The sequence below is a fragment of the Semicossyphus pulcher genome, unplaced genomic scaffold (assembly GCF_022749685.1).
Source record: "Semicossyphus pulcher isolate SPU_LCO1_2020_fin unplaced genomic scaffold, fSemPul1.0.p SCAF_12, whole genome shotgun sequence".
Classification (NCBI taxonomy): domain Eukaryota; kingdom Metazoa; phylum Chordata; class Actinopteri; order Labriformes; family Labridae; genus Semicossyphus; species Semicossyphus pulcher.
Window position 1 is genome coordinate 30,881,369 of NW_027211626.1, and position 25,756 is coordinate 30,907,124.

The following is a 25,756-nucleotide window of genomic DNA, read 5'->3' on the forward strand; positions in this document are numbered from 1 at the left end:
GCTCACAGAGGAGTGTCATCAGGGGGACTGACACCTCTTGCACTCATTGTATTACAAATCAGGGGAATTACAAAGATCCAATTTATCAGGGAACACCAAGCCCTTTCAAATAGCCAGGCTCTTTTTATGTTTTATTTAGCCCACAAAGCTACTAACCTATTGAAACAGGTTTTCTTCTCACTTTTTATTATTATTTATTTGGTTGAGTTTTTGGCTGAGTCATTTATAGATGCATTTGTACAATATATATGACAGTACTAAGCATGCTCATATAAGTGTGCCCTTAGCATCAGGTCAGGTGGTGCGTAGATCATGATATAACCATCTACTTAATGAAATGAAACTGCGCCATGCTTTTTTTCCAGACACAAATCATATTACAACATCCTCAGAAGCCGTAATAACATTGTGTGTATACTGTAGTCGTCTTGGTAATTGTCTTATGAACAGAGGTTATTGTTTGATTCCCTGTAGGTACATCCTGCTTTCTTGAACAGGACTCAAGTTTATAATTGCTTTCCAAAGCAACTGTGCCAGCAATGGAAGCACATAGCAGCTTCTTCATTAGAAGAAAAAGAAATCAATACAGAATTACCACAGAGGTCTTAATATATCTTTTGTGTATTTACAAGCAATGATACAGCTTTGTATTTAAGTATAAGCATTTAGCTGACTCATTCTGAGAGTGACTAACAGTAACTGTAACACTATGATGAACTAAAAAATCCATTGAAGATGTAGCTGTTCAAATGATTGAAATAAGAAGGTCCAGACTGCATGTTTTTCTTATATTTGATATTAAATGTCTGCTAAAGACCATGTTGCAGTTGTAGTTGCACTAGAATTATCAGGAAAAAAACCCTTAAGAGAGTATGTGGTTTTACATACCATGATTACCTCATCACATTTTCTTGTCTTTATTATTTTTCTTTGAGCATATGTCTCAAAATATCTAGAGTCTGTCATAATGAACCATTATCTCAGAAACTATTTTCGCATGCAGACTGCTCGGCCTCTTCATACAACATCTGTCCTCCTATAGTGTCAGTGAATATTTGAGGACAGTATTTGTATATATATTCCATCTATAAAGATATGAAAATATTGTATCTTGAAGAAAGTGACAATATTCAGAATTTTATGAGCAATAAATGTTCACACTTATTTTGAATAAATACGCAGGGTTTAAATAAAAGCTGCAAGCCCGAGAATGCCATAACAATGGATGTAATGGCCTACAGGAAATTATTAGGCTTATTTTCAGTATAATAGCAGGTCCCAAACTAGCATAATTTAAGACTTACACAAGTCCACACTTGATACACAAGCATAAACTTAAAAATACAATGTATACAGAACTCATTTACTTAGTTCTTTTTTCTCTCTTATATACTCTATGGTTTCTTCTAACATTTTCAATTTCTAACTTTGTTCAGTCCAGAACTGATGACACACCAATGTCCAAGCCCATGTTATACAAATGAGACACACTGATTCAACCAAGGACAACATGAGAAATTATAATTACAGTGGTGATCACATGTTTTCTCCCACTTGGTGAAAGTTTTTGGAGCTGCTTAGAAGCCCTGCTGTTTCCTCTGCAGCCCGGTGAGTTCCAGTGTTTTTGTTCCATGCAGAGACATTGATTGGAGAGAGATTGCTGTGTGATTGACTAGTGTCCTGCCCTGAGGCTGCAGCAATGCATCACTCCACACCATCCAGTCACAGAGAGATCCCTCAATGTAACACAGCCTTCAGCCTTAGATACACTCTTAAGACGTGAGAGGGATAAGGTCCCACACAGTTTAAATACAGCTGATCTAACAGTTTAAAGCTGATCTTCTTTAAGAAATGCAAGTGTAATTTTTGAGCACAGTAAATGGTTGCTAGTAAGTTGTTAAGTGTAGTTAAGTGTAACTTCTTTGGGGTATAGGGTTGTGGCTCTGCAGGAAAATTGTTCGTTTAGTCAACATGCTACCTCTTGGCAGGGGTTTATTTGTTGCTGGGCTACTGACTGAAACCTTGTTCTAAAAATATATTGAAGTGAATATGGCCTATTGTCAGTGGTTTTACTGCATGTGGTTGAATGAATAATTATTTCAAAATATATTTCATCCATAAATTATACCTATAATAGCTGAAAATGAAGGTATGGTTCAAATAAATACACCTGATACCCTTTTTCAAAACAGTGCCTGAGTTGAAAATGACTAATAATCCCCCCGCAGAGTGTTAATGAGATGACTGACCTGCTGTTACATTATGCTCTTAAATTTCCTGTATGCTGTGCTGCCGGCTGCTACGGAAATGGCAGGGCAGGGAGTAGTGAAGCAGTGAACCCTCCTCCCCCTCCCCCGGCCAGCCAGCAAGCCAGCCCAGCAGCAGCGACTGAAGTAGCACACAGCAGCGCGTCTATGGGACACTGAGGACTTCATCTTGCTGCCCGGAGCCACGCACACGGGTCACATACTTGTTTATGCAGCGCACTTGTTTTATCGGCTTGAATTTATATTTAACTGTGGTAAAAAAGGAACTTTTTTGAATCTCATTTTCATTGAGAAACTTTCACCTATGGTTCGCGAATATGAGGTCAAGTTGTGGGTTCTCTCGGGGAAACATCGTTGTGATGGTGGTGGTGCTGCTGCTTGAAGGTAAGGTTCATCATCAGCGCTAAAGACTCATGCTGAAGGGGCACAAGATGACGTTGTTAACAGTAGGCCTATTAAATTACAGGAACAAATATATGTTGCACTACAGTATTTTGGAGTATAGGCTTAATTGAAAAAGAATTTATATAGCCTAACGATTACTTGAACAGGTTTTTTATTGTTAGTCTAAAATAAAAGCAATCAATCAAATTTTATTTCTAAAGCGCCATATCGTGACAAAAATTCTCTCATAAAGCAATAGTGACTGCTTGCCCCATAACTGCAGTTACAACACTTTGTCAGATGGCGTTTTGCCGAGATATTCAAAGCAGAATTATTTTCACAGATTGAGGCCTGCCTAATATTTTTGTACTATGCTATAAGTATTTCCTTTCCACCGTATGTGATTACTGAGTTTCTTCAGAGGATAAAATACGAAATTGTGTTTACTTTACGTTTCATATTCTCTGCCCTGTTTGAGACATCATTGGCTGGCCGAAAACATCCGTTATTGTTTAAAGCACCTTCACTCAGATAGCCATTACTAAAACTAAACTAAAATATGCTTGTTTTGGGAAGCACTTTAAATTCACAAAATGTATGATTCTCGGCCAAATTGACAACATGGGGGGATATGAAAAGAAGATGGGCTATAGAAAAGGACAGATTTCTGATTTGCAAAAACAGAACCAGTTGTACTGAAGTCTAGATGATGACAACTGAGAAATACATATGAAATGCTGCTAATGAGTAAAATTACACATGATAACTCGGAACGTTTTGAAGTTCTGGATTTTCAACTATGTGAATTGACATGAACATAATGCCAGCACTGTTTTCTGCTGCAGAAAGTGATGCCTGCACTGGGCACTGGCTGTTATGTGTGGTATGGCACATTGAGACCTTGAGTCAAATGAATACAGCCATATATCATAATATGATAATCCTATTCACAATCCCACAGCCCAACTGTACCAACACTGTCCTCCCATGCAAGCTATATTTAAATTGTGTCTCATAGCTCAGGAGTGTGCAAATCAAAGTGCACATCAAGTGTGTTAGATGTTAGGCTTGGAAAAATATAGGCCATTGGGTAGAATTTCTGAATTTGTGTTTGGACTTACAACTAGTCTTCACAGAGGTTATTATCGGTGCTTTGATTGATTGAGTGTAAAAGCAATGCAGATGTGAAAAAGGTGTTTATTTTGCTGTGAATGAGTCAGTGCTATTTAATGCCTGCAAAAGTGGCCTTTAAGTACCAATAAACTAAAGGCCTGCATAATAGCCCATGGGAAGTGTTATTAAGATTATTAATACAATTATTTTAGTGCCGTCGTATGCAATGTTTTTGGTTATTTTTCATTGTTAACTGCTGTGTATTTCACAGTGCACAGGGGCTGCGGGATGTTCACAACACACTTACAGTGGATTTACCTTATTTACATTTACATCTCAGTTCTGCTTAGTTCTGTGTGTTTGTCACTGAAGCAGACGTTTCTCCTGGTATTTATTGTTGACCACAGTTGGTTTAGTTTGATTTTGAATGTCAAGGACATGATGGTAATTAAATGGGGGCTGAAATCTACACCCTATGTGACACTGGCCCCCCTCACCTACCTGGATGTTAACAAAAGACCTACACACACCACAGAGGCAGGTGTGCAGCAGCTGCTCCTATCTCTGAGCAAACACGGACTGTTTGTTTTGTTTAGCAAAATATCACGTGTGATACAAAGTGCACACACCGTTCAGACTGCAGGTTTGACATTAACTGCCCTCAAAATAAGATGATTAGATTGATTTTGCTGTACAGTACATTTTCTTGCTGATTATTTCTTCCTATTGAGGGTGTTACTATTGACAATATAACAGATTCCTCCATTACACTTAAAAATACCTATATTCACAAAAATAGTTTATGTATTAGTTCTCCTCTTCTAAGTAATTTAATCTTTTTGTATAACACAGACTCTTATATGGGTTTTCATGACCATAGAATTTTGATATTTGTTAGAATCTTTGTAATGGTTGCATTATTTGTTTAGAAAACAAAAGATGCCATAGTAAGTGTTGGGTAATTCACAGCATCACTGTTCTAGGTTACTGATTAGTTCAGTTATCAATATTAGAACTACTGATGTCATGAAAAATAATTATGGGTCTTTCCTCAGAATTCTAAGAAAAAAGTCAGTAATCTTCCGTACATGTGGACTGTGCATCTAGAGAGCTTGAAAAAGTATTATTTGTTTGATTTTTTTTTAAATGGGGGCTGGCCAATGTGATCTCATGACTGATGAGGGCTTATAGACGGGTACATTTGCAGATATAAGCAAAATGTTCAAAGTTGAAGCTGTACCTTTAGGGACTAAAATGGTTGTACGCTTTTTAAATTATTTAAACTATTACTATTATTATTATTATTATTATTATTATTAAAACTAACCAAATCCTCTTAACAGACACATCTGTGTAATCCATCACTTTCCCTAGAGGAGGCCCAGATGTTTTCACATAAAAGCATGGATCTGTTTATCTTCTGCTGTGACCGTGTTTCTGTAGCTTTAACCATGCTTTGCACTCCAACCTTTTAAACCTTATTTTTCAGTAATGACCCTACCATCCCAAAGGAATCCATGTGTCCAGCATCTTCAGCTGATTTTTTTTTCTCCTTGCTTCAGAATGACCATTTTCATCAGCATCTTTTGCTTTGAGAAGGACCAGACCAATTAATCTCATGTGATAGGTGCTGCTATTTGATTTAGCTCCTTATTACATTATATATTGCAGTAAAGCGTCTTTATTGTGCTGTCCATGGATGTATTATAAATCGCATCCTGTCACTACCTCTTTTTTAGTATAATTGGTAAACATCATGATACAACTGTGTTGCTCCAGATTTTATCTTTAATATTCTGTGAACAGTGTTGCTTCTCTTTGTTTTTAAGGGGTGGGTAATCATGACGGCATCATGTGTTAGGTAGGGTTTTACATTTTGACTTTCAGTTGCTTCTTCTACTTTTCACGTACGCAATCTTCTTATTATATTTTTCATTATAAGTATTTCACATTTCATTATTACTGCTATTACTGAGAGTCTTGGTCCCAACCTCTAACTATGATTTTGCATTTGGTGCTGCTGCCATTGCATGGATGCTGCTCCTACCTGTCAAAGCTCTCTGCCTGATCCTCCAGTCAGTTCAGGGTCACACTTCTTTCTAGTGCACGGATAGAATCTAATTTGCTGTGGTGAAAGGACAAAGAGACATTGATTGAAATTTCACCTTCGGGGCATTTAGTCGTCTCGTTTCACATGGGTCTTGACAAGTTATTTTCCAGTCGCCTAGTGATGCACACAGTTTGACCCATCATTTGAAACGATGAGCCAAACAGAGCTCATATGATTCCATATGGTTGTGTGACACTGCAGAAATGGATGTGGGTAAACGTAGCATTTTGCTAAATGTAGATGCTTATTGTATCAGCATAACATGTGAAAATCTAATTTGAATTTGAATTGACATTATTGTGAAAAACAAGACAAATGTGGGAACAGATTGGCCAAATGTTCTCAAAATTCAAGATAAGCAGCCTGTCATTGAGTAACATTCCCTTCTGTGCTTTCATAATGTAGACAAGTCAGAGAGTTCATTTGTATCACCTGATGCGGTGGAACATAATGTAACAAGCAGTCAAAAGCTAATCATATAAGTCATCTCAACAGTGCTCTTTTTAGTTGTTGTTGTGATGTCTCAGAATTAAAACGGTAAAGATTTAATGTTGCTCAAATGCAACCTGTCATGGTTGAAGTGCCAAGTGGAAATAGAGTCCCATTATAGATACATTTTATATTAAATTTACTTTAATTTATTAAAGTGTTTTATTGGTTTCCAATTTTAATTGATTATAAATACTTTGGTTTGTGAACGATACCTTTAACAAAAAACTGATATGCATTAGTACAGCCTGTGGACCTTCTGCGGAAGTTGTGAAGAGTCTGTTTTTCCTGGCAATGGCAAATGTACAGGTTTCTTTGTTAGGATAATGTAAACATTTGAAAGTTAACAAAATCAAATTTAGTCATCTAATGAGCTGAAGAATTCATGGCACCTGTGGCGGCAAACTATATATATACGTATATACAACCACTTACTACAAAGAACACCAAGTCCTTGATATATATATATGAAATAAAATAGCATAATTGTATTTTGTCACAGGTAGCTGATGTGTTTGCCTAATTCTGGATTGACTTGGAATATGATGGCATTAGAGTCCGGTCTGATGAGCACAGGAATGTTTTATCAAAGCAGCCTAATGACTACCGCATCAATCTCTGTCTGGAACTCTAATCAATTTTTGATGCCACTGCCTTTCCCATAGAAATTCTTGAACTGTATTCGTAGGTGCAGCTAATCCCTAATGGGATGTTTTATTAGATTTCTTTATGACTGGTGAACATAGCTCATTGGATCTCAACTCTTATATTCTCTTACCACTTATTAGATTATGTTACAGGGTTATTGATTATGATGTTACAATTTGTGTCATGGCACAGTGATCTACCTGGAGCTTGACAACCTCCTCCAAATTGCAATGAAATGTTGTATTGCTCTGATAAAAGTTTGGTTTATTAATCCTGGTTCTTACAATGTTACAATGTAACAACTGTTAATCCTGGTTCTGGATTAAGTATGATATACAAAGAAATCATACTTACGGGCACAGAAAACCAAGAGGGAGCGATTGGGATGGAATATGATGAATAACAGCTTTTACCATTTAGATATAGGTCAGTGTGCAGCTTTTTCGTTAATTTATTCCTTGAAGAATACCATTTCTATAACTGTTCTATCCTTGGGAGCAGAACAATCATGAAAGGTTTTCTGAGACATAACATGAATTAGATATATATGAACATCATATGAAAAAACACAATACTCATTAATGTTTCTAGCTAAAGCTACTTTGTAATACATGTTAGATTATTAGGAAATGCATATCGATGGACTAAAATATAGTGTTGACTGCGAAATTAAATCTGTGCAGTAGATATAATATTTTTGTGGCTTTTCCGCTACACGAGTGGTTTATATCATGTGTGACAGAGATGATTGAATACATGCAGCTGTCAGCCTCACTCCCAGTTTGTCAGTGGGAAACAATCAGCATCATCGATGATTAGTACAGTTATTGATTAGTCTGCTGCCAGATACATGGCCGCTTGTTACCAGGGGCAGATGCAGCTTACGTTGACCTTGGAAAAGAAAGGACACTGGGCTGAGCTTTTACAGGAGCTCCAGTGTATGAACAAGATTAGTGAGAGAATAATAGTTTTTCTTATCTGCCATAGTGTTGACATGGATGCTCAGTCAGGACATCTTGGAGAAACCCCAGGTTTTGATTTATTGATCCATAGAGGAAGGTAAGCAAGCCTTTGAAGTTAGTCTAGTACATGAGCTCATAGCTGGTAAATCTATCAGCCGAAGCACGCATTGAGCTAATTGAGTTCCTGTCTTTGTCTGGGACAACAGAAAGGGCATCCCACCCTATCAGTTCTGACCAGTCCTAAACACACCGTGGCTGACCGAGCACATGGTTTTAGATTTTGTGATGAGCCTGTGTCCATTTTGTCCTTCCACGGTTACAAAAACAAAATGGAAAAATGCAATTATCAACTTAGATCAACTGCTATGATCAAAGGCTACTAGGAAAAGCATACATGTACAGATGAGTTAGGGTTTTACGTATGAGTTCAATTTTACTATCCACTCTGTTGTACATAATAATTATTGTGAACAAGGAATGATATTGTTTGAGTTTTGGAAGGGCAAGGCTGTTTCTTTTTATTGTATACATGTATGTCAGAGAAATGGAAATGTTACCAAGACATAGAAAACATAGAAACAAAATAGAAATAAAATACATAGAAAACATGCACTCCATCTTTATATAACCTTGTATGGTAATGGCCAGTGAAATGTCATTACTATTTGTATTTCCATAATTCTTGCACATCCTTTGGGGAAGGCAAGGAAGGTGAGTCATGCTTTTGGCTCATCGTGGCTTCACAGATGACACGTGCTAATAGAGAGGCCTGGCCTGCTTGATCTATTAACTAAATTAGTTTTTATATAAACTGCTTGCTTTCTATTGGCATCAGTCCTGGAAAGAAATTGAATTCTGAATGATAAATAAAGTAAAATGAAGCTTGCAGCCAAAGCCGTCACTGTAAATGTGTTCGGCTCCCATTGGATATCATGATGCATCCTGTAGTTTTGTTACTAACAGCTGCTGTCAGGCATCTGCTCTGTTTTAATCATAACAGCATCATGTTAGATATCTGTACATGAAATGATTGTATTTTTATGTAAAATAAGGCTGTGAAAAGTATTGTTTCAGGATGTTTAACATATAACATACAACATCCTGATCTGAATAGGCTTCAAATTTCAAATTTTTTTGGCCTTCGCAGTAAGATAATGGCTCCATCTAATGGCCATTTCAAGTATATAAGAGGTCAACTTGATTGCATTAATATTTGGAATTTTTGTTCTTATTCTCATAACATTTGCTTTGCCATTGTGTACTGCCATTGTAATTTCTTTCTTTCCTCCTGAGTTCTTGCATTTCTGTTCTGTTTTATGACAGCAGAATAATATGATTTTAATCTAGTACAAAGGCATCGAAAAATCACAGTTGCCTGTCAGTGCTTAAATAGCCTCATCCCTCTAACAGGTGTGGCTGCTCCTTACTTAAGAGGAAATGGGCTTTATGAACCTTTGGTCACATTTGAAATCTACAGTTTGATAAAATCCCAAATTCACATCACTTATTATAATTGTGGGTAAATAATTTGTTGCAAATCATCTCTCTTTTCTTAGATGCCCTTTCTTATTTGTCAAAATGTATGAAGTCACTCAGAATTAATACTTAAAGAAACATAATATTGATTATTTCATTTTGCTGTATTTTTAAATTAGATTTTTTGCCACCAAATCTTTTGACTCTATGATGCCATTCAGACTATATTGTGCAAATATTTTTATGTTGCTCCTTGTCTTGAATGAACTGATTTTTCTTTTTTTTTCAAGCACATCCCTACAAAAAAAAATGTTGATAAGAAGATAAGAAACCCATTTTGGATTGCATTCAATCTTAATTGAATGCTAACTTGGTTGTATAGTTTTTGGGCCATGAAACTGAATCTAACTATCACAGCAACAAACAAGTGGCATGGTGTTTGTTTTTGTCCCTGGAATACTGTTAGTGAAAATGGCAGCAGCTTTCCTGAGTGTATGTACATCATTCAGGAAAGATAGCAGCATTTTATCCATCAGCATGGCCTCCTATCATCCATCCCCCGCAAAATTAAATCAATGTCTGAAACCAGAGCAGTGGCCTCAACTGCACAACAGAAATAGAAAATCTAGTTTTGCTGTCTGCTAATGACATTAGTGTGCTCCCTAAATGGTTGCCTACCATCGTCAAACAGGAACAAAGCGGGGATATAATTACAGGAGAAACACTCACATCTCCATTTTCCTGTAAAACATTAAGCCTGTATTGATTACTCCCTCTGGCAGGTAATGATTAATTCCTCACCATATCATGTTATCCATTGTAATGAAACTTCTCAAGGTGAATAGAAGGAGAATCAGAAACCACATGGTATTGACGTATGAGAAATTAAAAGAGTTACGTAAGTGTCATTTGAGCCCTACTTTCAATTTCTCCTAACAAGATAGATGGAAGGCGTATCAACGAAGGAACCAAAATCAGAATCGTATCCAATGTCTGTGACTCCACTGGCAGCCTGATTTCTTTAGATGTTTTGTTTTGTTTGTTCGTTTGTTTGTTTGTTTGTTTGTTTTTTACATCTGGTTATGTCATGTCTTATTTCTGCAGGAGCAACAGGGCTGTACTTCCCTCAGAATGAGTATATTGAGACAGTGTATGTTGGCCAGTTGGCTGGGACTCCAGTCCTCCAGGTCCATGCCATGCTGGACAGCCACTCTGAGCAGCCACGTTTCTACCTGTGCTGGACAAGCCCTCTCAGACGCCCAGCCTACAGCTCTTGGTTCAGTCTAGATGCCAACACTGGAATACTATCCTTGAACAAAACCCTGGAGGAGAGCGACTTTGCCTTAATATGTGAGTAGAATACAAGCAATTAAATGGTAATATCCCATTTCAGTGCTGGGTATCCTCTAAACATAAGAGTTATTTAGTTGCTCTTTAATAGTTCTGCCTTCAGGATGATTATGTAATTGTGTATCACCAACTAAAAAAGCACCGTCTGACATTAAAATGCCTCTTGTTTTGATTTGGCTGTTTCTCATCAGCTCAAAAGTCATGGTCTGTAAAGAAGTTGTTGCTGCATGCCATGGTGTTACCAAGCTTTCCCAAGAGGTCCCAGTGCATCAACAGAAACTCCCCTCGGATCATCCTGGACTTTGTCAACGCCACAATGCCTCAGTGTGCGCAGACAGATATGAAGGAACTATGCTTTCCACACAGAGACACCTCCACCCACATCATGGAGAACAGGCTCCCCGAGGCACTACGACAACTGAGACGTCTCACCAGAATCAATGTTTGCCCAAATTACACCATATCTTACAATGTGGAATCAGGTTAGAAACATTAAAGAGATATTTTGTAACATTAATAGGTTAAACAACTCAGCTTGAACTCATAAGCAATAAAATGCATCATGACTGAATGTTTGAGGTCAGAGGTTTGGCTGCTACAGCCTTTGTTGGTCTGGTATGACCAGAAGTTTATGCTAGCCGATAAAAGACTTTAACAAATAATGCTCTGTGACTGTTTAAACCTTACCTCTTGCACTACTCTTGCACTAGTTTAGCATTTTACTCTCAATTCCTTTAAATAACACTCATACCATCAACATCAGTATATTCAATTCATACAGCTGCCAGATTGTTGATGTTCTTCTTGTCTACAGACACCCTAGCACCATTTGTTGTAAATGAAAGTACCAAAGAGCTGGTGGTGACCACTTCATTGGACCGGGAAGAGAGTGAACACTACAGACTCCTGCTGGTTTGCACAGTTCAGACAGAAACAGTCATCACCAAGGTGGAAACTTCACTAGATGTTTTTGTCAATGATGAGGATGATAATGCACCGTATGTGAATGGATCCGACTCAGCAGATATTATCATCAGCTTCAATCGGACAAAGGTGGGAAGGATAATACAACTATTTTCAATGTTTGAGGGACACAATGTTGGCTTATTTCATCTTCTCTATATTAGTATTCTCATTTCTCACTTTTCTGTTTTTTCGCCAGGGTGGCTCATTCGGTACTTTGTTCGTCTTTGACAGGGATTTAACCCCCATCTATCCCAAAGACCAAAGTCACAATAAGTATGTAGGGACCTTGCTCAATGGTGATCCATGGATAAAGGAAACATTTGGCATAAAAGGCACCTTCAGTGAAAAGAAAGCTGCTCATGGCGGCACTCGAGAGACCGTTCACAACTACCGTAAGTAACTTATTGACTACTTTAATGTATCTCTTTTTAACACTGTCATCTCTAAGATATTTTTCATGTTTTTTGGATTAAGAGCTCGTCCTGAAGAGAAATCTGTATGTGACTGAGAATCACACTCTACAGCTGGACTACCTGGTCAATGACACTACCTACCCCGGTCTAGAGGGAACAGTGTTGCTGCATTTCAACGTCACCATCTTACCGGTCCACATCCACTTCGCCAACATCACACATATGTTCACATTGACACGCAGAGCTTCTGTTTATGCTCAGGTAACATAACCACTTACCCTTCAGATTATTGTCTTTACCTCATTAAGGTCCCAGAGGTTCCAAGGTACAGATGACAAATAGTTCCCTTTGGCAAAGTTCTTTTTAATCAATATTGCCATCTTAACATATGCACATTCGCTTTACAGTACAACATTAATTTCCCCTTTCTTGAGTGAAGAGACACATGGCAGTGTTTAAAGTCATGAGTACTTGACTTAAATGTGGTAGGGCATCAAAATAAAGCTTTAAGAGACATTTGACTTCTCACGTCAGCAACATCAAAGTCAACTAAATACATATTTATAAGCTGTGAATTACTAATATAAAATGAATTCTTATTAAACCAACATAAAGAAGTTTAAAAGAATGCAATTTAAATTAGAATTTTGTTAATAGGCTAGTTTTGTTATGTTATAGTTCTTGGAAGTATTTTCAAATATCATTTTCAACAATGCGCTAATTATATATTTGTACACCAATTCACTAGGTACACACTAAAATACAGTTTTACAAAGCACATTAAAGGTGAATTTTGTGTGCTTATGTATATTATTATGCTTTTAATTTGGATTTTAGTACACTTCCTGACAATATACAATAAATGTATTTGAAAAGTCTCTAAAAGTGCACTTTAAGTAATTATACTAACATTCTAATTAAAGTGTTTTTCACTAAAATCAATGTATTATCTATATTAGGCTACAATTTGACACTACAAATTTGCAGTGCAATCAGTGTGCACTTACAAGTATGTGCAAAATGCATGTAATAAATATACTTTTAACATATTTTAAATAAGTACATAAATCTGTCAACTTCATACTAAGTAAGATTTCAATGTATTTTAGATACAGTCAGTAAATTCTTTTTCACTAGGGCTTGAAGGTAAAGGCTGAATTAAAGCAGTAGATGGCGATGTTGAACCATGTTTGAGCCATGAGGGGTTTTTTTCTATTTAGTATGAAATTAATTGCAGCATTATTGTTTTTCATCACAGTAGAGTCATAACACTTGAAACACTTAAAAACATGTTTAAGTGTGCAGTACTTTTTTAATCAGCACCTCTATGCATTTACAGCACAAGCACATTTACAGCATTCCTTAAATAAGCTTGTATTTAATTTAAGTTGTCTACTCTTATTCAAATTAAAAAGCCCAATCTCTTGTTACATCTCCTTTCAGGTTGGCAGAGTCTGTGTGGAAAACTGCCAGCAGTTCGATGGTTTCACTGTCACATACCGGCTTGAGGTGCCCGATAAGAATATGTCTGCCGATGCTCAGACGTGCTACGCAGCTATAAGCATCACTCAGGCCACAGATGAGATGTGGGGACTGCTCTATGTGAATGACTCAGAGGCACTGCACAGGCCTGAATGCCAGGACTTGCAGTACCTAGTTGTAGCTCAGGAGCAGCACACACAGCTAGAGGCCAGCACTCAGATCCACATCATACTAGATGGTGAAGGTGAGATTGCAACAGCCAAGTTCCACTTAAAATTTCCCAAAGTTGGTTTAATCATTTACATCATAATATAATCTGTGCTCATCTTCCATCAACATTGTTAAACTGCACACAGCATGCTTACGTTCAGAGGCAAAACATCTTATGTTAGTTCAGTTTTGTCTCAGTGCCATTTCAACTAAGAAGACAATTTCTGTTTCATTCCCCAACTATTTCAACACCAAGCAAAAATGCAGACTGAATACAATTTTTTCCCCTCCTCCGTAATGTCTTTTTAAGATGTAGTTATGTGTGTTTTTGGCTCTGTTGTACATAGTAAACAAGGCCAGTCAGGAGGACCAGCAATTCCTGTCCTGTGCAGAAAATAGACGTCAAGGAGACTGTGAGTCTGTCCGAGGCCTTGGGGCGACAACAGGGAGATGCCAATGGAGGCAAGGGAGTGAGAAAGGTACATTTCATTTCATTAACACTAAAACTAAAGTAAGCTTTGTTTTTTTGTAATTATATAACATTTAAACACAGTGAAACGTGTATTTATACTTATGCAACATAATTTAACTATGAGTACTTTAACTAGAAGCAAATAAGATAATCATTGTGCACTGTGGTATTAACTTTTAAGAATAAAAGCACTAAAAACCATTAATGATGACTAAAAGACATCACAATCATGTGTTGAACATATGTAAACAGCTTTGTTTTTTATCTTAAAGGATTTTTTTCAGTCAAACTAAACTAAGCTAACTAAACTGCAGAAATGTGATTGTCATCGGGTGTTTTCTGTTCCATTTTTGTTCACAGGTATATCAGAAAATTACTCGACCTGCTCCCCTGACCTACAGACGTGTCCTGATAGCTTTTGTGATGCAATTGAAAGTAAAGATGTGTCAATATGCCCACAAGATTGTACAAGTAAGGGAACACATACCTTTCTTTTTATTACACTATTGGGTTCTGAAGAATTTTAAAGATATAAAGCTCATATTCATCACATCTAAAACTGTAAATAAGACCATTTTCAATGTAACATTTGCTCTTTTTACACTGTATTTGTCTCTGAAGAGGAAACTGTAATCGGAGGTCATGAACGAGGCTTGAGGAATGGGATCCAGGCTGGCTATGGAACTTGCTACTGCTACACTGAAAGATGCTTCTGTGAGAAGGAGGATGTTGAGGGTGAGTTGTTGTAAATCACTGTCAGTTATAAAGTACAAACTGTCTCCAAGAGATCCAACTTCATGTCTTCTCAAGAATGTAACAGAAATTGATTTCTGCTGTCCTGAAAAATGACTTTTGTGCAACATGCTTTCCTCCAGAGACAATATGTGACGACATGTGTAAAACCATCATTGCCACGGCTTTGCTCCTCTCCTTCATCGTCTCCATCCTCATGTCATCATACTTCATCCATCGGTACCACAAGAACTCCCCTAAGCCCCCAATCGCCTCTGCTGAGATGACTTTCCGCCGACCAGCTCAGGCATACCCCATCAGCTTCCCTGCAAACAATGTTAGACGGGGCTCACAGGAATCCATTGAAACAGACACATTTAAAATACCTGTAAGTTGTTTCATACAGCCTGTGACAGACTTTTGTCAGTTTAGTATAATGAACTGGCTAAGAAGTCAAAAATGTTTCTGTGTTTTTCAACAGGAGGATCCTAAGTGGGAGTTTCCTCGTAAAAACCTTGTACTTGGCAAGACTTTGGGTGAGGGAGAGTTTGGGAAAGTTGTCAAGGCAACAGCATTCAGGCTGAAAGGAAAAGCTGGTTACACTACTGTGGCTGTGAAAATGCTTAAAGGTAAGATAAGCCAGATAGAGACCAGTTGGAGAAATAATTGTATATACTGTATATCAGGAGTGAATGTCTAAAGGGATTAATGGTTCATCATTGCAATTCCTTATCTTGCTCCATAACAGAAAACGCCTCCCACAGTGAGCTGCGTGACCTGCTGTCAGAATTTACTTTACTGAAGCAAGTCAACCATCCCCATGTCATAAAGATGTATGGAGCATGCAGCCAGGATGGTAAGACCTCAGTTTACCGGCCATCCTCTCACAGGGCATGAGTGTTGCAGATGGAGTCTAAGTGTTGCATTTTTCTAAATAGGCCCATTGTATCTAATTGTGGAGTATGCCAAGTATGGGTCCCTCCGCAACTTCCTGAGGGAGAGTCGGAAAGTTGGCCCAAGTTACATGGGCAGGGATGCCAACCGAAACTCCAGCTACCTGGAGAACCCAGACGACAGGGCGCTAACCATGGGTGACCTGATCTCCTTTGCATGGCAGATCTCCAGAGGCATGCAATACCTGGCTGAAATGAAGGTATTTCTTAAATTGATAACGTCTTAATTTTCTAAAAACTTAATTAACTTACTTAATTATATAGTACTGACAGTTACAGTAGCAGTGAAAATACAAATATTCAAAGAAGTTTGAAGAGCAGTTAAATGGAAGTGCTACTGGACTCTATGGGTACTACCCTCCTCCAATCACGTTCATGTATTTGCACACAATACTTTGCATAAAGGTTGCCAGGCATCAGGGTGTGCCTACCTGAATACGTATGGACCTCAGAGTATATAATATATACACACACCATGTTCTGCTATCCTATTTCAAGCAAACTGTGATTTGCCCACTGTTTCATTACTCCAAGGCTCCAAGGATGGAGTCGCTGCTCCAACAGCTTTGTCAATGCCCAGGTCTCATCGCCTGCTCTGACCCCCATGACTACTGCTTCGCTTGCATCGGAGCAGTTCACGCGGAGGATGGTTCAATAGCCGCCGGCCTGTCAGGCATGGCGGATCACAGCGGCTGACAGGACCCTCGCTCTTGTCACTGTTTCTTCCCCACTGCCGCCTCTGGTCATCCCCACTGGGACAAAGGCTCCATTTGCAGATGATGATGATGACGAGCATCTTGTCAGTGTCCAGTACATCATCGCCCCGTGAAAGTCCCCTGCAGACATCGCTCTCTGCTGGTGATGGCGGCCGGCTGCTTTGGGCCACCACCGCTTCCGGTAAGCTGCCTCCTGAAGGTTTCTACAGACCGGCTCGCCGAACTTAAGCAGCTTTCGTCTCGCCCCACTTCTGGATAGTTGGCAGTATAGTGAGGCTTTCTGGCAGCAGTCATTGAACAAGAGAAGCGCTGGTGGCGAGTCTGGTGGATCGCAGGGTGCAGGGTCACACAGTAGACTCGCATCTACTCCTACTGCTGCGTAACAGAGAGACGCTGGAATATTTTGCTGGGAAAGCAAAACAACCTGGGTGTGTTGGGTGTTTTGGCTGGCTCGTCATTCAGTAAAGCAGGACTGCTCTGATGGAGACACCACGGAGACACCACATCACTGCTTACCTCATGGCCGAGGTCAGCAGGTGGAGATCTCCAAGAGGGCTCCTGCTCGGAGTGGGTCAACAGCTCAGGAATGACTGTGGGAGAGAGCGTGATGGTGATGTATTCCGCCCCTCCCTCTCTGTTGATTAATGCTGATATGGGTGTTGATGTTGACTTCGAAAAATGTTTTGATTAAAACAAATTACATTTTTCAAAGAGCAAATTCCACTCTCGGTTCTCCATGACATATTACTATATTCGGCTCCAACTATTTCACGTGACATTTCGGCCAGTATAGCGGCTTTGAATATCATATAAGCCTCCCTACACTTGTCAAATTCTCCCTCATCAATCTCCGCAAAGGAGATGAGAAGGATTAAACACAATGACACAATGTCAGCCGTACTTTCCACGTACCGGCCGCCGATGATGCATTAGGTGGAGAAGGCCAGCATGGGATGTCACAGCTTCATAGATGCTGAACAGCAGCTCGTTGCTCTCCCCCTGACCCAGTTTTACAGGGAATGGCAGCACAACTGCATGTTAACCGACTAGATGGACACTATGACTGGGTTATTCTGCAGCATCCCTTCTCTGTTCATGAGTGTAAAAGAGGTGACTCTATCATCCAAGGAGGAGTTTTTCTCTCAGAGAAGATACAGGACCTGTTACGGAGACAGACTGTGTCTGTCGCCCCCACTCGACAAATAAAAGGTTTTTTTCCGCGTACTTCCTGGTCCGTAAAAAAAGAGAGACTTCAGATTCATTTTGGATCTCCACATCCTAAACCAGTGCATTCCCGGCTGGGCAATTGGTTACTCACCATCCACTTAAAGGACGCATACCTTCATGTGGAGGTGGCTCCGAAACACACAAAATTCTTGGATTTCACATTCCAAGGAGTAACCTACAAGTACCACAGACTTCCATTTGGCTATTCCCTGGCTCCCCGCAACTTAAGCGAATTTGTAGGCACAGTGCTTCAGTGCGACCAAGACATTCGGGTCTTCTTTTATCTCAACACAATTTTCACAATCAACTGGAAGAAGAGCATCGCCCTGCAACGCCAACAGGTGGAGTATCTGGGGGGTGCGCTCAACGCACACAGCCTACAAGCTGCTCTGTCGGAACACAGATGGATGGGTCTGCAACAGACAGTCTGCAAGTTGTGGCGGGTTGCAACAGTGACGGCATTGACCATCATGCAGGTGCTGGGGTTTATGGCAGCTTCTCACTCGATTGTCTTGGATACCAAGAAGCGGTTATTGGTTACCCATCCCCCCTCTGTAGAGGACAACCTGCTTTACCTCCTAAATCATGGTTTTCACAGATGCGTCAATGACAGGGTAGGGAGGAACCTGCCTGGGGAGAGCAGTGGGCGGTGTGTGGCCTCTGTCCGAGGTCCAACACATCAACATTCTAGAGCTACAGGCAGTGTTCCTGGTCCTACGACGCTACGAGACTTCAGACTGATAAAAGCAGGTATTGGTGAGGACCAACAACCGCGTTTGGTCCGCTACCCTGTTGAAGATGGCCAAGATCCTGTGGTTATGGGCCTCAGAGCACTTATTGTCTCTGAAGGCTCTTCATGTCCTGGGACTGGAAAACAGGGGTGCCAACCTCATATCAAGCGCGACCCCCGTCATATCAAGGATGACCCCCGAACAGAAGAGTGGAGGCTTCAACCCTAGTGAATCCTTCCTTTGTTACCAAGAACTTAAGGAGTTCTTTCAGGTCGAGGGTTATACAGTTGGATGCTTTTTGCCCTCCACCCAATGCAGGGAGGCAATCCCTAATCTGGCCGGAACGTGCGTTGGCCTGTTATGTAGAATGATCGGCCCCCTTCAGATGCAATGAAAAGCTGTTCATGTGTATGGCCCCACACAAGAAAAACCTTGCAGGATGGCTTTGTGAGTGCATCTCCCAAGCCTATATGCAGGCAGGAAGAGACCCTCCTACTGTTGTCCGGCATTGTGGTCCATGCCCTGCCTGTTACATACAGTTTTATCTCTTGGACATGTTGGGCACCTTTTCTGGTCTGTGCTCAGTGGAGCGATACAGAACAGGTGAAAAGGGATGTGTGTGGGTCAGTTGTGTTACATCTGACTTCAATCTGGGCAGGATACACCTAAATGTTCCCAACTCCTTGATGACCTTGGGAATGTGGTGTGAAAATGTCTTGTCTTTTGACCCCTGCAAAGTTAGGCCATGGTGGCGTAGGTTGTACAGAGGTAGGCGGGCTATGACCTCTGAACTTTTGCCATTTCAAGTATTTTTAGTTGGTTTGATGGTATACAGGGCATTCATTCATCGGGGCTCCACCACTGTACCCATAGAGTCTAGTAGAGGGCAGAGCCTGTGTGAGTTAAAACGAAGGTTATGATATTATAACCCTAGTTCTATGAAAACAGACGGAGCCCTCTACCAAGGGGCCCTGTCACTCCTGGACCACTCGCTGAAGAGGGATAGCAGACAGCGGTGTGTGCTGCCTTAAATACTGTGAGGACCACACATATTCAGGTAGACATGCCTTAGTGATTGGCTACGTTTATGCAAGGTTCAGTGGGCGAATAGGTGCGTGTGATTGAAGGAGTGTAGGACCCATAGAGTCCAGTAGGGGGCTCATAGAACTAGGGTTATAATATAAAAAACCTTTGTTACAACCCCTAGTGTGTTATGGGTAGAAATATTTTCGATTTCACTTACAGTTGAGCTAAAGCAACTTCAACTGTGTCAACTGTAAGAAGATGAAATGTCATTTGGTTTTGTACATTCTAATTAAAATTAGAATGTTGGTCTGACAGCTTGTTCACAGGGACCTAGCAGCACGAAATGTCCTTGTAGCTGAAGGAAGGAAGATGAAGATCTCAGATTTTGGTCTTTCCAGAGATGTGTATGAAGAGGACTCGTATGTTAAAAGGAGCAAGGTACAGAGAATGTATGCATTGAAGCATTTGAATGTAGCATGAATGTAGCAGAATGTAGCATTAACATGGTCTCTCTCTAATTTCCAGGGACGTATACCTGTAAAATGGATGGCAATAGAGTCCTTGTTTGATCACATTTACACAACACAAAGTGACGTGTAAGTTAAGACAATGAAAAATGAGGTTTGAAAATGCCCTAATTTGCTTTCATGGTAAAAGTTGGATGAAAAGAATGACACCACTATCGAAATCTGCTAAATAAATATAAAGCTACAATCAGCAGCTGTTTAGCTTAGTCGCGTATAAAGACTTGAAACGGGGAAACAGCTAGCCTTACTCCGTTCAAAGATAACAGAATCTGCATACACCATCTTCTAGCTAAGAGCTAAGAACTTGTTTACCACAACCCCTGGTAAAACGACAATGTGTGCCTATCACAGATCTGTTTTTGTATGAATCAGAATCAAAATCAGCTTTATTGGCAAGGTATGAGTAAACATACAGAAATAGACATGAACAGATTTAAACAAGGACAACAAGCTTGAAGTTGACATAAAAATAGAATATAGCACTCCTGTGTACAGGCCTAAAAATATATATTTTTATTATTTATAATATATACACTATATATATATCTATAATAAACAACAACAACAATGTTTGTAGTTAGTAAGACAATAGTACAATCATGAAAACTGCAAAGGCTAAAAATAAACTTTTCCAAAAAAAGTTTGGAATATGGTGTTTGCCAAATTTCCCTCCCATTGATAAACAGTTTAGACTATTCTCCTGTTAGTATTGACTCCATTGTTTTGTGTTGTTTGGGAGATTGGATGATTCAACTCTAACAGTAACAAGAAACAAACAAGACATATTGGTATTTTTATGTTTATTTATTGAACAAAATAAGGAGCCTCAGAAGTGGGTGGAAGAACCATACGCAGCCACAACAGCCTGGCACCTCCTCCTCATGCTTGTCACCATCATGGTCACACGTGGCTGTGGGATGGCATCCCATTCCTCAACCAGGATTTATCGCAGGTTAGCCAACGTGATTGTGTTGGCTTTCAATGGTGACAAGCCTTGTTTTGCCAGTGATGGAGATGCGGCCCCACACCATGATACTGACCAGGCTGGTGACCAGCATGAGGAGGAGGAGAATAGTCTTAACCTTTTTTTCAATGGGAGGGAAATTTGGCACATTTTCCTTGGGACCTCACCCACTTTTCAGATGTGCTGGTTATCCCACAAATGCATGATCCTTACAAATGGGACATTGTTGGAAAGGGACATGAACAAGCTTTCCAAAGATACCAGATTCAATGCTAATGATGAAATTACAACAGATATATGCTCGACCAAACACCATATTCCAAACTTTTTTTGACAAGTTTATACCATAATGTAGGTTTTGTAGCTGGTTGCTACATAAGTAGGCGGATATAATACAATTTGTATAGCATGCGTAGATTTGTGTATCACAGTGATGATAGTCTTATATTATAAAATCAAGGTGTTTTTAAACATTATAAAAAATAATATTAAAAAAACACTATTAAGGTTCAGAGGATTTGATGGTGCTATTGTACAGATATTTTCCTGACGCTGATTTAACTGTTCATGAGAGCCAAGGCCTGGTAAAAGAAATTGTCATTGTGTCTGGTTGTTTTGGCATACAGTATTTTGTAGCAGAACCAGGCTACAGATGCACAGACCCAGGCTAGTTGTTTCCCTGTTTCAACAGTTTATGCATCGTCAAGTCAAGTGCTTGCTCGCTGTAGCTTCAAACAGAACCTGAAAAACTTTGTTAACTCACTGCAAGAAACTGCACAACGGGATATCCCAAAATGTTGAATCTTGTTTTTTATTTATTGAAATACTCTTCTGAGCTCCTTTTTTCACTTACAGCTGGTCCTTTGGTGTGCTGTTGTGGGAGATAGTGACCCTAGGAGGAAATCCATACCCAGGTATCGCTCCTGAACGTCTCTTTAACCTGCTAAAGACTGGCTACAGGATGGAGAGACCAGAGAACTGCTCAGAGGAAATGTGAGCCCCACTGTTATTTTTTATCAATAAGTAGTGGATAATGAATATTGTAAGAATTAAATGATGCTTGCACCTACTGTAAAACTTTTCCCTTTCAGGTATAACCTCATGCTTCGATGCTGGAAACAAGAAGCAGACAAGAGGCCGACATTCTCAGACATCAGCAAAGAGCTGGAAAAGATGATGGTCAAAAGTCGAGTATGGTGATGCTATACAATACATTATAATAACTTATTCATATTTTTTGACAGGATAGAAGTAAGCTGTAGTTATTAGTCAGGCTCTTTCCATGCATTACTGGCGCAACTGCTTCTTCATCATTCCACTCTTTTTGCTTTTGCAGCTTGCCCAAAATGAGTAGTATAACACTTAGTGTGACTTACACTACTTTACCCCACAATCACAGCCTTGGGCACTATAATCATAGAGCATACCAGTCAGACACCTGCTGTGGAAGTGAGGCTAATTATAGAGCAGTTAAGGGCAAGAAATTCCAAAATACTGCAGGCTTGTTTTACAGTTTTAAATAAGAGAAGCAGTGGGCATGTCATTTAAAGTAACGAGTAGAATGTATTTACACAAAATATAGCAGGATCATTTTCAGTAGACCTCACTGCATGTGTCTGACATTTAGCCTAATCTGCCGTTAGTGTGCTGTGACTCCTCCCCTCAGTAATCAGCCTAATCATACCTTTATCTGCTCCTGTCAGGATTACCTTGACCTGGCTGCATCCACACCAGCAGATGCCCTGCTGTACGATGACGCCCTCTCTGAAGAAGACACCCCACTTGTGGACTGTAATAACGCCCCTGTCCCTCGAACCCTCCCCTCCACATGGATTGAAAACAAGCTCTATGGTAGAATCTCCCACGCATTTACTAGATTTTAGAAATAGAACACAAAACACAAGCTCTCATTTTTTGACAAGTTGTCTTTGGCTTTTCCAAAGTCAAATTAGTTTCTGTGACATTGATCTAGGCATGTCTTTTGCTGACATATCTCCCATTTCATTGTAAATGAGAGTTTCAGTGTGACAATACTGTGTCGTAACTTCTTTCTTTTGTTTGGACCTGCTTCTAATGTACATGAATGCTGATTAAAATGCTACATTTGTAAATATGGAATATACCCTTCATTCTAATTTATATGGCACCGCTCATACCCATGCTTCATGTGCATTTTATTTGAAGATGGTTATTTTTTTTACTCCATCACATTTTCATTGTTAGCATTTCATTATTTGTTTTTATTGTAAGAGTGTAACATTTGAAACAGGTCCTTGCTTAATCAATTAATAACTGTGTATTTTCAATACCAAATGGTCGTAAATGTCCTTACATTTTGATAGCTTTTGCTCTATAATGATTTCACAATGCGGAACAGCTAAACAGTAAGGCTCTTGAATGCAACTCTTTGATGATATTGATTAATAGTAAAGAACATATTGGTATAGTTACTGGTTGTAAGTAAGCTATAAGTCAAATATACAGTCATGAACAAAATTGTAGCCTTAATATCTTATAAAATAACCAACAAATAATATATTATGTAATATTTCACTTCATGCAGAATATACAGACTCTAACTTTGTACCTCTTTCTGAGTTGAATCTGTACATGTTGCAGAGACAGATACTAGAGAGTTTGAATTGAAAGCCTTACTGTATGCTGTTTATCTTTCCCTGATTGCAGAAAAATGACATGTTCTCGTTTTTAGGCATGTCATACCCGAACTGGCCAGAGAAGAGCCCGGTACCGCTCAACAGACATGATGCCACTAATCCAGTCTTTACAAGATATGCCAATGATAGTGTTTATGCAAACTGGATGGCTTTGCCTTCACCCGCAAAAGCTGTGGACAAGCTTGATAGCTAAAGACAAACCAACATGTTGAAAAGATGACTAATTGGGAGATATGTATATTTCTAAAAGACTATATATGCTATCTGATGCTAAAGTTGGTTCCCTTCTATTTCTGTTGCACGGGTATTCAAAGTTCAAACCGGGGTCATTTGAATGCGAAGTGGCTGGATCAATATAGGCCATGCTTCATTCAGCTCTTCAGCATAAGTAAATTATTACCTCACAGGTCATGTTGGCCAAGTAATACCACTGCATGACTGTTGTACCAGATTGTATGCCAGTGTTAATGTCTTTTAAGTGCCTGTGCTGCTTCTACAATAGCCTCAAATTATTAATGTGCAATCTTCATCCAGCCCAGGAATTAAAGGGGACGTCTTTACCATCATCTGATGTAGACAGTGGGGATTTAGTGAATGAAAGCAAAATGCTAAACATGTTCTGAAATGTTAAGTTTCTACTTTAAAAGATTGTGCTCCTCAAAATGTCCTATTTTGTGTTTCTTCCACAAGTTTATTGAAAACTGTTCTTGCCAAAGCAAAGTAGAACAGACATGTTTAGTGAGCAGTTATCTTGTTCCTTGTTTTTCTTTTTTACATCAAATATATCAACTTGTGAATGCTACTCTATTGTGAAGACATGAGACTTAATGTTGATTGTGATCATGTCTTGTGTCAGACTACATTTTAATTTCTGATTCACTGTAATGGCAATCTTTGTGGAAAGGTATGATGAGAACTAATGAGTGTTATCATTGTTATGTTATTATTTCATTATGTTTCAATTAATAATAAACATTGACGATGTGCAGTATGTCTGTTCGCGATTTCCTATGTTCAATTTGTGACACAACCAATGGAATAAAAAATGCACTATGTTCAGTCCAGGTTCGGTACCCAGGTAATCACAAGCAATAATCCAAAGGGGGCATACACAGATAAATCACTCACTAGAAAAAATACTAGAATGAGGCGACACAAAGGAACACACAACAATCTTGCAATGAGGGGGAAGACACACAAGGTATATATACAGGCAATCAAGGGGAAACAAGACAGATGAGTCTAATTAGGGCAGGATTGACACATGAGGCAGGAGACACAGGGAGCAGGGATCTGAAAAGTTTCAAAATAAAACAGGAAATGACAATATAAATAAAAGGAAACAAAAACATAACCTTAGTGAACTTGATGGAATTGGTCACTATGTTTAGTATTTTCAGTTCACACACATGATTATTGTTTATTACATTTCCATGTAATATTAATTCTAAGTTCAATGCCTGCCTATGTCTGCTCATTTTAAACAGATACACATTCTGCACAGAAAGACAGAATGCTGACGAATAATTCACTATAACCACAGAGTCTAAACTCTGCTCCACTCTTGTTTTCACACTTAGCAAATCGAGCTAAATGGTTTTTGTTTTGGGGTTTTAGTGCTTTAGTGTCATTTCAGTAGGATTTCAACATAAAATGTAATGCCCTGTTTATTTTGTTATTTGTTAAACATAACTTAAAGCTAAGTTTTAAAAAAGGATGTCTTGGGTAGGCTGGTATCACTTTTAGGATGGTGTGGTTCGAGGATCAAAGATTTTCATAGGACTAAGATATAGGCTACACAAAGAATAATCATACCCTTCACCTCCTCCTCTTTCATGTTTTCCATTATTAAGGATTTTGACA

The 25,756-nt window shown here is 39.2% G+C and overlaps 1 protein-coding gene across 2 annotated transcripts; it reads left to right on the forward strand.

The window, feature by feature from the left end:
• The first annotated feature begins 2,516 nt into the window (after nt 1-2,516).
• ret (ret proto-oncogene receptor tyrosine kinase) lies at nt 2,517-24,812 on the forward strand. Of its 2 annotated transcripts, none has more exons than XM_069658128.1 (20): nt 2,517-2,651; nt 10,554-10,799; nt 10,991-11,281; nt 11,614-11,852; nt 11,962-12,157; nt 12,240-12,439; nt 13,622-13,904; nt 14,218-14,349; nt 14,703-14,813; nt 14,964-15,077; nt 15,218-15,462; nt 15,556-15,703; nt 15,823-15,930; nt 16,013-16,227; nt 20,043-20,165; nt 20,253-20,323; nt 22,074-22,211; nt 22,310-22,409; nt 22,922-23,069; nt 23,929-24,812. In XM_069658128.1, the coding sequence occupies exons 1-20, from the start codon at nt 2,585-2,587 to the stop codon at nt 24,084-24,086; spliced, it is 3,333 nt and encodes a 1,110-aa protein (XP_069514229.1). In that variant the 5' UTR covers nt 2,517-2,584; the 3' UTR covers nt 24,087-24,812. The 2 variants fall into 2 exon arrangements, with proteins under 2 accessions (XP_069514229.1, XP_069514230.1); XM_069658129.1 differs by having other exon boundaries at nt 23,904-23,989.
• The last annotated feature ends 944 nt before the right edge of the window (nt 24,813-25,756 follow it).